The sequence below is a fragment of the Erigeron canadensis genome, chromosome 1 (genome assembly GCF_010389155.1).
Source record: "Erigeron canadensis isolate Cc75 chromosome 1, C_canadensis_v1, whole genome shotgun sequence".
Lineage (NCBI taxonomy): Eukaryota > Viridiplantae > Streptophyta > Magnoliopsida > Asterales > Asteraceae > Erigeron > Erigeron canadensis.
In genome coordinates this window covers 28,762,877-28,776,833 of record NC_057761.1, presented here as the reverse complement: position 1 = coordinate 28,776,833, position 13,957 = coordinate 28,762,877, and the positions used below count along the sequence as shown (strand labels likewise).

At 31.9% G+C, this 13,957-nt stretch overlaps 1 protein-coding gene across 1 annotated transcript; it reads right to left on the bottom strand.

The window, feature by feature from the left end:
- Positions 1–4,663: 4,663 nt before the first annotated feature.
- Positions 4,664–11,039, bottom strand: LOC122585511 (dual specificity protein kinase CLK1-like). The gene is made up of 7 exons (XM_043757636.1): positions 10,604–11,039; positions 7,909–8,704; positions 7,193–7,472; positions 7,006–7,113; positions 6,345–6,623; positions 5,566–5,709; positions 4,664–5,236 (listed from the first exon to the last, which is right to left on the bottom strand). Exons 1-7 carry the CDS (start codon positions 10,929–10,931, stop codon positions 5,063–5,065), a joined length of 2,109 nt encoding a protein of 702 aa, XP_043613571.1. The 5' UTR covers positions 10,932–11,039; the 3' UTR covers positions 4,664–5,062.
- Between the last annotated feature and the right edge of the window lie 2,918 nt (positions 11,040–13,957).

The window sequence follows — 13,957 nt, the reverse complement described above, 5'->3', positions numbered from 1 at the left end:
TTTAGCCAGTTGTGGAATTTTATCGTTTTTGTGTGTTTGTTTCTTCCAAATTTGGGTTTGACTAATTTACGTACGTGAATTTTGGGTCGTTTAAATGAGGTCACAAATATGTCACCATTTATTATTGTAACTTTCGTTTTAAAACTACATACAAGACGTAAACAATTCATTTTATTGAACCCAATTAGATAATCTCAATATCAAAGACCTCACCAGTAGACTATCAATTCTATTGATACAAATATATCATATTTTGATTTGGACTGGCATTGTATATGAACCAAACGGATATAGAGCAAACCTTTTTCTTGTCCGTTTGTTTAATTTGATGATATGTTTAATAAACAAATAACAGAACATATGAGTGTGTTAACTAAACAAACACAAACGAATGTAAACGGCCACAAAAGAACAATAACACAAAATGTATAACTACAAAATGTACATGTAAATGAAGACTACAAAATAACCAATTTCCTGTAAAATGGTATCAATTGTATAAAAAAGAGAGCTGACACGTCATAAGAATATGCAATAACAAAAAATTAACGTTTAAGAACAAACAATCGAACGTTTACAAACAAGTTATCTAGAGTTCACGATCATGAACCATGTTCATGTGTCTTCATATAACTAAACCCTACGGATTTTCTTTAGTCATATTCATTCATTTAATGATTTCTTATGACAAGCTTTTCGACTAAGTAATTCATTTACAGCCCCAGTTCGCACTAAGTTGTCTATTTAATTAGCTTTTTAGTGTTAGCAAAACATATTTTGTTTTTTAATAACGAGTTGACAATTAGTAGTTAACATTTGAGACATCATACTGACATCCAATTGGGCAGTATGCAAACCTCGAACACGTATTTTTGGGATGAAATCTAGGGTTAATTCGCTCTTACATATGTAAGAAATAACATTCAAACTCAGTGGCCGGATTAACCCAAAGTATAGTATAAGACTTTGCTTTTGCTATTAATCTTCTAAATTTGATTAGAACTTTACTTATCTGGTTTTTAAAATGCATTTTCTTACAAAAATGCAATAACATGTATGATGATCATGGAAATGTTGTCTTTCTTTCATTGAGAAATTAGATCATTAATTTTGCAATTTTTACAAGTTATCGTGTATTGTCCTTATTAGGTGAAGAGCTTGTATCTTGTAGATTCTTATAATTTTTGATAAAACTTTTTAAATAGCTATAACTCCTTTTGGTTTTGTACAAATTTTCATTCTTCTTAGTTTATGTATATTTTTATTCATGCTAGGAACATTGTTATTAATTCTTATTTTTATTTTTGTCAAACTGGTTCGTGGAAGAAAGGTTCTATAATCAATTTGAATTGTCTAATAAATTGAAATAATAGAAAGTGATAGAATATCAGTAGGACCAAAAGTGGTTCTGGTCCTTCCAAAATTTTCGGATATAATTAGTAATTATTTTATGATGAAAAATAACATTTATGTGTATTTACTCTCTAAAAATTTAAGATATATTATATAGGTTTTAAGTAAAACAAAACAAGTATTAAGGTAAAACAATAGGTTTTTTTACACTGAAAATCACTGTGCATCATGAAAATTATCATGTATCAATTACTTCGTGAATCTTCGTGTATTAATTTATCAATGATCTAAGGGTCAAGATCTTGTCTTATTTGTTTTACTTTAATACTTGTTTTACAATACCCAACCCCTAACTATATATTTATGTATCTGATTTAGAAAAATTTTGACCCTTTCTGTAATAATGTTCAAGTTCCGCCGCTGATAATAGAAAAATGATTATTACTTATGGATGTAACTAACTATGACAAAATGTATATGTAATGTAAAGATATCGTAAAATGTCTTTGTAATATAATGAACTTTCAAATACCGATTATTGATTGTTATGATTTAAAGTTATGGTGGTGGTTTTGAAGATATTGCAAAACATTTGTGGTAAAAAATAAAGTTATCAAACTTGAAAAGAAACTCTAACTCGATGGACACGCCCAATCAATTAGACGTGAAAGAGGAAACCGAGGGAGAGGAGTAACTATATGTTGACCAAATAAATGCATATCGACGTAAATATAATAGATTTTATGGAATTTTGCTAAACGATATCGGTGGTGATTAGTATGTCACTTTCTCTAATTGTAAATCATCAAATATGTTTTCTATTGTGATATATATACAATATATATATACATGTTTCATAACATACTTCTAAATATGATGGTATATAAAACCTCATCCAAACAATATAGCTAAAAGTGTAGTTAAATATGATGTATGAAAGTTGTTGGAAGTAATTCTTATATTTTTTTAGAGTTTTTTTCAAAACTAGTATATTAAATAAACTTATTTACTAAAATAGTATATATAGTTTCAAAAATATTTACCATTATAGATAAAACTTAATTTAATTTTAGATTTATTGTCACAAATGGTCCTTAACAAACCCACTATTACACTAACAAAATAATCTACTAAATTGGCCGCATACTGGACTTCCACACACTTTCTCGACTTTCATTATGTATCACTGGTTCAATATCATGCCACACTGCATGAATATTAAGTTAATTATGTTCATTGATTTGTAGCTTATATAACTTGGAAAAGAAAAAAAACTTCAAATTATAATAACAATTTCGAAAAATGTGAATAAAATATACAAACAACAATTTATTAATGAAAAATATCAGATGAACATTATAAAAGGAGAAATGATATTAGTACCATTCTTTTCAATCAATCTATCATTAAGTATAAGAGCTATGCTAGAGTGATAAATATTTCACAAACTAATTTTCACAAACACAGGTGACAGTTGTGTTTGTAAAAATTTGTGTTTGGTGAAAGTTGTGTTTGTAAAAACTTGTTTGTAAAAAATTTGTGAATCTAGAATTACTTTAAGTATACTATATGTAGCAGACTGTATAAGTCAGTAATGTAGTGTTGTGGTAAAAACATCAAAAGAAATGGTACGATAATCACTTCCCTTATAAAAGAAATACAATAATGGCTAGTCCCAATACGAGGACTTCAATTTCTCATTTGTCAATCTTGATTAAAAGCAGCAGTTCAACATTGACTTGGGATTAGTGACGGCCCAGAGAAATCAAATGCCCAGTTCGAGCAGAGAAAAAAAGTGCCCCCTAACTCTAAGGAATCCAATTATATAAACAAATTTTTTTTATATAATTGAAACATTATAACATTAACAAAATGATTGACATTATAATATTATACTTTTACATATATTGTTTATTTGTTTTACTCTAATAGTTGTTTTATTTTACCTAAAACCTTTACATATATAATATAATATATAAAATTTTTGTACCCCTCAAAATTGTGCCCCGAACGGATGTCTTGCTTGCACTCCCTTCAGGCCTCCCATGCTTGGGATAGACTACGTTCATTACCTTAATACAAATCTAAAGACATAAATGAATTGGAAATTCAAAGTGGTGGTGCATGTATTGATTGAAGTGATATTCAAATATGGGTAGAAACTAAAAACGATTAGAATATTAAAATAAAAGAAAATAGATGGAGAATGGATGTGGAAAAGATTATTCATATATCACCTTGAAAGAATTATTCATACCAAGTTTTGTTGTTAAGATTAGGCTTTATTAAGATTGATATTAAGTTAGGAATTTGTAATTTTGAAGATGATGAAAGAAAAAGAAGATAAAGAAAAGGGATGTTTGATGTAATAAGATCAAATTGTTTTCATTATACTAATTTGGTAAATATTTTTGAAACTATACCATTTTAATAAATAATTTTATCCATTATACTAGTTTGGAAAAAAACTCTATTTTTTCCACCAAATAACAATAACCAAAAACTGATAAATTTAGACATTTAGCCTCCAAATTTTATGTTGTAATTCTCTTTTGAAATTAGGTACGACGTACGAGTATAAATACAAGAGTATAATAGTTTCATTCATGTCATAACAATTTAACCATAATTTCCGATACTATCTATGTCATTTTCCTAAACATTTTATTTAATCATGTAATATATATGTGAATTTGTAATATTATTAATCAATTTAGTTACTATATAAAGTTTAATCAGTTAGCACATTCAATGTGGCCTTTCTATCACGTAGTGCAATGATCCATCTTTGGATCACGTAATATAGGGATGACAAGCCACACTTAGTGATGAACATATTTTCTCAAGTAACGATCTCGTCTCAGTACCGTCCCGATCCTGTCTCGGTACCGGGAAGTGGTACCGAATGGGGCTTGGGACCAGGACGGGTACCTATATTTCTTGGTTCGAGCGGACTTGAGACCGCGGTACCGGGAAATGGTATCCTAACCACACTAAACCCTGATTATTCACCTCACCCAATCCATGTTAGTGGATATACCCATATAGAGGAAGTAACTGAAAATATATATGAAATGAGAGAATTTTTCATACAAAGATTATTCATTACCACCAGAAATGAAATTTTAAATACATATTAAAAATTGAATGCTATAAACTTATGGTCTGGAAAAAACACAAATGGAGTATCAAATATTACAAAATCATTGTTTTTACACTTTCTATCTCTAAGTATCTAACGAATATACAAACGATATGCATGAAGCATGATATTGATACGCTTACATTATACTTTGACATGTGTATAATATTAAGAAAAACTCAACAACTTGTATACATATGTATCAAAACTTTGACATGTGTATATATTGAATTATAAGGAATTTACATGGTATGCCAACAAAGACAAGCGAAACGAAAGGGGTCACAACTCACAAGACCAATTATGTGCAACAAAAAAAAAAACCATCAACGGGCCGACCCTGGTTTAGATCAGGATTTACATGAGCTACGTTGATGCAGGCAACCATATGAACGTAATTGTGACTGCCCAAGTGGCTCACCGGGGCAAGCACCAAGATTCAAATTGACAGGCTGGCACGTCAATGGACAAGCATTGCATGACTCATGTGGTGCAGCCTGCCAGCCAGGTGACCCTAACCATGACAATTGGCCCATTTGGGTATGGATGGACTAGGATTCATATTTGTTATACTGGTGAAGAGAGCCATGGGTGTTGTAATGCTTCACTGGCTGTTGGCCGTCTTTGGGGATTAATTTCAAGCAAACTCTTAACAAAATCAAGAAAGAGTGCATCAGAAACTTGAAGGTGTTCTTCCAGTGAGGTTTCTTGTGGGATTATGTATTCCATTTGATCAGTTTCCTGTGTACATTGAGACCAGACGAATGAGATGTAATTGAACAAAAACCCCAACAACTTTCGTTGGCACTATTAGGCAGACTCGATCGACCCATTTGGACTTACACTAAAGAATAATGATATTTTGTCAGGAAACTATGTTGACCCGTTACCCCTCTGACTTTCACAAAATTAACTGTCATTTGGGAGGGGTTGTCCCCAAATGTAGATGCTGCTAGCAGCACCAATCATTTTCCAGTAATAATTGCATAAAAACTTGTAATTACAGAAAAAAATATATATATATATCTACGCTGTAAATTTCTTTTTAGAAGATTATTCAGCAAACAAACCTCGTTTAAGTAATAAAGATCAAAATCTTTCGTGAAATACTTGTCTGTTTCTTGCCCATTCTCCAACATTTCGATATCAATTGGTCCAAGCATTCCAATCACCCGTGCAAGCAAAACTACAAGTTCATCATTTGGAAATAGAACCTGGTTTTCCATAAAGGTAACATAATCAAGTTAATACCTCATTACTTTCTATAGACCTATTGTCTTAACACTGCTTCTATGTGTATCTACGATAACTGTCAAACCATCTCATAGCAATCATTGACTTTTGATCGTTTCATAAATAACTTGATACCAATTCTGAAAATACAAATAGTTATTTGACACTTGGACTGTAACATAAAGATAGTAGTTTTCCAGTACTTATAAATTAGTGGAATCAGGTTAACTCTCACGGGTAAGGTAAAAAAATATAGCTAAAAGAAAACTGGTCAAATGGATCGAAACAAATTAAAAGTTGCCTGAAGTTTTAATGCATAAAACCTGTTATATCACTTATTCAAATATAATACTCGTAATATATTATAAAGTTCTTATATTTTTATAATCAAAGTTGACACACCAAGAGTGAAGGGTTTATTAAATGGTTAAAGTTATTGGAAATGAGAGTCTCTGATCAGCCCAACCCTAACCATCTTGATCCACACAAAAAAAATTTTCACCCAATTTGACCATTTTACCCAACCCACTCTACCCGCCCCTTTTGCCACCTCTTTTATTTACGCCTAAACAAAGTTTAAAGTTAAGGCGTTAAGCAAATCCTGTAAAGCACATACATCACCAGAATATAGCTCCGCTAAGATGCAACCAAGAGACCAAAGATCAATTTTTTGGTCATATGGAAGCCCAATGATGACTTCAGGGGCTCTATAAGATCGAGATTGCACGTATAGTGACAAATTGTCATTTTTAAAGCAGCTACTTCCAAGATCAATGACCTTAATCTCACATCTGCTATAGCTTTTGATAAGAATATTTTCGGGTTTCAGATCACAATGAATGATACCCAGATCATGCAAGTACTCCAATGCCTCCAAACATTGCCTTGTTATCACCTGTTTTTTACCTTCAAAAGTCAACACTTTCTGAACACCGAGATAAGTATTAATAAATATGTAACACAGGCAGCAAGTTAGACCCAATTTATGGACAGGTTGAGCTAGGTCATGCTTTATCTCTATCGGGTCACACATGTCAAACACCAAAAATGTATTTTTATTGCGTACCTCTTAGCTCGCTTTCTTCAGAAAACATAGATTTTTATTTGAACTGTATCATTTCTGTAAACAAACTTATGTACTAACTATTTACAAGAGGTAACTTAAAAAATGAGACAAAAAGTGTTTCAGGTCGACCCAACTCAACCAGTTTTGCAGTGTACAAGACATACCCGCCCCACTTATCTTGCCACTTCTAAGACAGACGGATATATCAAACCTGTAGCCTTTTTAATGTGAAGTAAGGCTCCCCGCCACATTCTTTGTTGTATTTCTGATATTCGTATAAGTTTGCACGCAAAAGTTCACACACGATTATAAGATGTTCCTGAAAGGTTACCAAGAACATGATAAGAAAAAACAGCAAAATGGGATGGTGATGCATCAACGTACTGTCAGATTCTCACCTGAAAATAGAAATAGTCATAGAGACGTAAAATGTGACGTTCATCTTCTGGATCATACTTGTTTACAAACTTTAAAAGCTTAATTTCATCTAGGCTCTGGTCAAAGAAATCTTTATCATTCTTTATGATCTTCAAACATACATCAATACCCATTTGGGGATCATGAGCCTGTACAACTCTGCTGAATGCAGCTGAACCAAGATACTCTATAACACAATATCGTGACCCAATCACACTATTTAAAACAATCGGTAGATCCTTATTTTCTTCAAACCCCGTCCTACAAATGCCATAAAAACGAGTTATTTACTTATCATTTAACATTAACTTATAAGAAATATAGCGATAATAATAATAATAATAACTTCCCAATTGTAGAGGCGGCGTGGCTTATCTGCTACCCAGTTATATAAAGTTGGTCCATTTATGTTGTTTCTGTTTCATAGCATATCTAGGTAACATATAAATGCCAACGGTCATCTAACATGTATTCAAATGTGTATAAAGTCCTAAGTTGTTTTATTAATAGAAAATCATATTATAAACTCAATAACAAAAAAAAGAGTCATTTTCTTATTTAATAATTATCAACAAGTTGCGACACAGCATTTTTCAACCAAGATGTATAGCTACCTACTTTTAACTCTAATTACATCACCTACCACACCTGTTTTGCCACCTCCACCCAATTCCCATCTTTAATATTGATCACTAACCGGTTTTTCCTGTGTATAATTCGTAAATCAAAAACTTCATATTCATCTTCGTTTGCATGCATCAAAAGCTCGTTATTGGTGGCATCCGCATCGCCTTCTTTGACTTTGGCAGCATCACTTTCTTTGAGTTTGGAAGCATCACCCTCACGATCTTCATGTAAATTTCCTCCATGTACACCCTTGCAAGCGGTATTCATGTCAAGGTCAACATCTTTGTCGCCCATCTGATTTTGTGGTAAATGGCAATTCTTAGATTCCACTACAAGACAACAATCGCAACTTCTTTTATTTTCTTCAAGACAAAAACTACATATATTTGAATTACATGCCGCCTCAGTTTCTATAAAATCTTTCAAGTTATCTCCTTCAAAAGACCCATACAGGGTGGCACCGTTTAGATCCCGCTCTACACACTTTCCATCTAAATCATAATAATCAGTGATTTTAACACCATCTTTTTTTACATATCCGACGGAAGTTAAAGGCCACGGTTTATCCAGATAACTAGTTTGTTCAAAAGGGTCTAAAATAGGATCAAGAAACATTTGAAGATTCTCATCTTGGTTCTCTTTATCTGACGTCATTACAAACTTGTCTTCAGTTGGGCCACTGAATGGATCCGAGTTGTCAAATAAAGGTGGCATGGCATAGTCTTCATCTCTCTCCGTGTACCAGTTTAAGTCATTTTGTAAGTCAAAATCATGGTAATCACGAGCCGTACCAAATTGGGACAACCTATCAGATGAAGCTTGAGAACTAACAACTCTTGTTCTTATTCCATATGGATTTGTGAATTCTGCACAAACCATAATCAGCCAAAATAGTCAATACACATCAATATCTTGAGCTTGTTTAGTCAAAGCAACTAAGGACTAAGAATAACATTACATCCTGCAGTCATCACAAGTTATTTATTGAATCTGAATCTTTTAGATGATGACATTCACTATTGGCAGTACTATATGTGACAATGTTAAACCTCGCACCTATGAATCAGTTAAATTGGGTTCTAGTTTTAACTAGAGCAGGTCAATTTGGTTAAGTTAAAAGATAATAGATTTAAATATAGAGGAAATTGCTCAAATGAGTTCAAAGTATATTCAACTCATCGGAAGGTCTTTCTGGAACCAGTCTCTCCACCCTCGGGTAGAGGTACATCTATCTACATGTCACCTCCCCCATACCTCGCCCCTGGTGGAATTAGTTTTTGTTGTTGTTGATGATGAGATCATAGTCTATGCAAAGATAAAATAACCTTAATACACAAAAAGCCTAAGAATACCATGTTAACCAACTGTTTTCAAGCTTGCACTAAATACTCAATATTCGCAAGCTTCGCAAGGAGGAACTTGCAATTTTGACTGTGGAGGTTGGAAGAAATAAGGTTTAAAAGGGGTGTCTCGCAGATTCGCAAGGCTCCTCTTTGCAATTTTGATGGATAAATTGTGCAAAAGCAAAAAAATTGGGTAAAATGGTATATTCTTAGACTCTTTTGGGTATTGAGGTTATTTTCTCGTGTTCAAATGCATAAACTCTAGCAAACATTCGAACAACTAATTAATTCAAAGTTAGAATATTGTTAAAATAATATTGGTTTCGTAATCATATCTACTACGCTATTTATGGATCAAAGTATTTTAAATGGATAACTAAATGTTGGTGGATTATTCTGTCCCTGGCAGTATTGACATGCACCAAAATATCTGTCTTAAACCCAACGTATATCGACCCATTACCTAACGCCTGTTTACCAACTCTAGAGCTAAGTCTTGATGTAATTTTATAATGCCATTATTACTTTATTAGTCCTAGTCCAGTAGTCCTAAGTATTTGTTAGACCACAAAAGTCAAAGTGTATCTATTACTATAGGACTAACTTAATTGTAACACAGAACATGAAGTTCATAATCACATCCACATGAGAAAACCACACAAACTTTCACCTTCAATCAATGTATTTTGGTGCTGATCACCACTAATATTGATATCCGGTTAGAGTGAGCTAAGCAGTGTCTTTATGATTCATATCAGTTCATTTAAGAATCTTAAGGGTGCATGGTGGTCAAGACTCAAGAGCGGGCCGAGTATCTAAAACTTGTTGGTGAATTAGAAATTTAGAATCATCAACTCTTTCTATAGCCTTAATTTTTGGGCTACTAAGAACTTCGATCATAGTGTTAAGTTAATTCGGTTGTTAATTACAGTATATGACAATCTAGTACTATCTTTTTGTCATTAATTTCTTACAAGGCCTTAAAAGACCGATTTTCAACCCAAGTTATACTTCACATTGTGCTTAGTACACTCAAAACATAACTATCAATTCTAATGCCATTTCCATATTGGGTAAAAAACCGAACTTTAAATCAAATATAACAAAAAACAAACCAAGATGTGGTCCCAAAATCCAACTTAATAATAAAAATCACATTCACACCTGCAATTAAATCAATCACATCCAACTTAATGGGTGTTTGGAATTGCTTTTTCAAAACAGATTTTGCATTTCAACTTTTTTCAAAAAACTGCATTTTCATATCACTATTCTGCCAAACATTTTTTTTCTACTAATTTGCATCCTCTAAATGCGATAATCAGATAATCTCTTCGCAATGCAATCCAAACACCCTCTAAATTAACTTAAAACTTTTTGTCCAATTAGCAAAATGGTATGTGTGTGTGTATATATATATACCTGAAGAAGAACATAAATCAGTAGTAGATGAATTCAAGCTGACAAATTCATCATCTGAAGAAGACCCATCAACTTTAACCTCCTCCTCATCATCATCCATCATCTCCGATTGCGACGGCGGCGGAGGGGCTGACAGAATCTTGAGCAACGGCGGCAGAGAAGAAGGAACAACAACTGGGAATATAAATCTTTGGAAATCAAAAGAACCCAGATGAGATTTTTCAAGAATATCATCCATAAGAGCTGATTCAGATTCTGAAAGCCCATTTTTTCTTAAAAAGTTTAAAACTTGTTCAATGTCAGAAAGTTGTTGTTTTTCTTGTTCCATTAAAGAAAAAAATTGAAATAATGTATTTAATTGTGAAGAAGAAGTTGGTGTGGAATAATGTGAAATTTGGAATGTGATTTTGCATGATGATTTTTTTCTGAGTGTGTGTGAGTGAGTGAGAGTTATAGAGAGGTTGAGGAAAGAAGTGTTGCAACTACTTTGAAAAGTAAAAAAAGGAATATGTGTGTGTGTGTGTGTGTTTTCAGAGAAAAGTGTGGTATGTTTTTTACAGTCATGATGATGGTAAAATTCTTTTCTTTTCTTTCTTATTTTAGACAACCTTAAAATATTGCAAGACCAAAGTGAACAGAATCCCTAGGAAAAACATCTCTTTATCATTCAAAGAAAAAATAAAAAAATTAATGATGTGTTTTAAGGGATCAGGCTACTAAATCAACAACGAAATTAATCAATCAATTAAGATTAGCTTAATTGATATCGAGACTAATGATAACAAAACTAACAAATAAAGCTTCTGTTTTGAAATAAATTACTTTTCGGATCAAGTTTTACATCCAAAGCGATCATGATTGATGAGTTAACAACGAGATCATCTTTTTGTTTTAGATATAGATACAAGACTAAATTTAGCTTGGTAGATTGGCTGAATAGTCCTCCTACTACATGTTTGTAATGTAATTTCTCTCTTTATCTAGCTCCTTACTGGTATATTAAAACTGTTTAAAAAAACATCTAAAGCTTCTATAAAACATAAAAGGGTTTTTTAGCTTTGTTTTCTTAGTTTTTTACTTATTTTGTTTAAAATAAACTACTTTAGGCTTTTCGGTGGGCTTTGAAAAACAACAATAATCAATCTCCATGTTGAATGTAAACAATCTTACCTTACCCAAAGTTAAAAAGAGTGTTTTCATAAAAAGCTCTAGCTAAACAGAAAAAGCTAAAGTTCTTACAGAGATGCTAAACGGGAAAAACACCAATACTCAATCTCCATAAACAAGGTATAGAAGTCTTTCTCTTTTTTTTTTTTTTTTTGCCTTCTCATTGCTGTTAAAAAAAAAAAATTCAAGTGTAAAACTCTATATTAGAGGTCTTTTTTAAAACATTTTTTTTACTTTCATGTATAAATGATATTGTGTACAACATATCTCTCTATATCTTTCTTTTTTGTTGGAATGTGTATTATTGTTGTTTTTGTTGTTAGATTCTCAAAAAGAAAATTAAATAGATATATTTAACGAGTACTCGAAATAAATTCAGAGTAAGTTTTTTTACGGCACTTTTAAGGTGAAACCTGCCTTTCATGGAGGATGAATGATTTTACCAATTGACCATGGTCAAGACCCACAGCTACTCATTATGGTGTCCAACCTTTCTTTGGTATTCTGTCTTTTTCACCCCCTCTATTTTTTCTTTCCCCTTTGTGTGTCCCCTTTTTAAAATTATTTACTCCCAACACCGTTATTACTTTTTGGTTTGCTTTTTCTTGGTTGGATTTCTTTAATCTTTAAAAAATAACTACAAAAATAGATGCACATATTAAAATTCAAGTTTTAATATACAGCCGATGGGGTTTTTTTTTTTTTAATATATCTATTCATCTCACTTAAATCAAAAGAATTTGATAGGTGTTAATTGAACATACCAAAGACACTTAAAGGGAGGTTTTTCAAAATTAACTTGCTTTATTCAATATGTTCCACAAATCCTTAAAGGAGAAGAATTACTTATGGTACATTGCGTTGAAGACAAAATTAATGATATGTTTTACAAGTTATCATTTGTGAACATTGGCCAATCTTGTAATATTATATTATGGTTTAGGTTAAAGTTTGGTGATACATGATGGTTTTCAATATTCAAACCGGTGAATAGCATTCATTTTTGAGGTAAAAAATCAGAAAAACATACCAATTAACCAATTCAAAGTTTCAAGTAACATAGACTTGCTTAGACTAAGATATTGTTTCTTTTAAGATTAATGTAAGAATTGATCATTTATGTTAAGAAAAAGCAAGAGTCCGCACATTTCATTATAAAATATTATTTGTTCGCATTTATCAGAATATTTAAAATGTTGTTTGATGAAACCATATACACATACATTACAAAATTTAGTTACATAGTTATATATAGCGATTAAACAAGGTCCTTTTTGTCAAGCGTGGCAATCCCAGAATTCATTCTCATAATATAATAATAAAGTAAAAAGTATCTAAATTCTTTACGTATTTTTGGGGTAACAGTGGAAAGTTGACAGATAAATCACCCTTACTGCCACTCTACAGAACCGTACATGAGATTTTCACCTCATACGGCTCCTCGTTCAATTCTTTCGAAGTTCAACTCCAGGTATGAATGGAAAACGACATCTTTATTGGTTTTATCGGTTCTACTTCCTATTTTTATGAAGAGAATGAATCTTTTTATCGAAGGATCAGAAAAAAAAATAATGAATGAAGAAAAAATTTTACAAAACGAATTTTAAGCGATGATTTGAAATTAAGCATGATTCATGAAAAGAACCGATTACAGTGGTTCAATTCAATATGTCCAAAATCCTTTTTCTTTTTTCCTGCATAGTCTAGGGATTTCATTTAGATTTCACAATCAAGAACGATGATTATTATTGGTATGTAATAAGAGTTCAATATAATATTAGAAATCAATCATTGTTATGATGAGCCACTAGTGATCGGAATATCACAAACAATTAAAGAAGACAAACTAATGATATAAATAAACAACTTATTATTTGGATAACCTAATGACACCAAACTTAATTAGTTTCATCTTTAATCCATCCCATATCAAGCTAAATGCCAAAATGGTCCCATAACCACTAGGAAAAGTTGGTATAAGTTTTGTAGAGTGTAGGGCTAAACAAACACAAGTTAATTTTAATAATAAATTTTAGGGATTAAAGTAAGGTCACATTATCTATGGGGTAGGGTAGGGAGCTTATATCTTTAAGAGACACCCATAGACATCTAGGCTCTTATGGGGTGTTTTTGTGTTAAATGGGAAGCACAAGGGGTACCAAATTATCAGCTACCAGCCTGCCATAA

What these genes read in the sequence shown, in the direction of transcription:
- LOC122585511 (XM_043757636.1), bottom strand. Translation starts at nt 10,931, where the DNA reads ATGGAACAAGAAAAACAACAACTTTCTGACATTGAACAAGTTTTAAAC. An exon ending in ATGACTATTTCTATTTTCAG is followed by an intron (nt 7,114 to 7,192) that starts GTGAGAATCTGA and finishes GTAACCTTTCAG; the next exon opens with GAACATCTTATAATCGTGTG. An exon ending in CGGAGCTATATTCTGGTGAT is followed by an intron (nt 5,710 to 6,344) that starts GTATGTGCTTTA and finishes ATGGAAAACCAG; the next exon opens with GTTCTATTTCCAAATGATGA.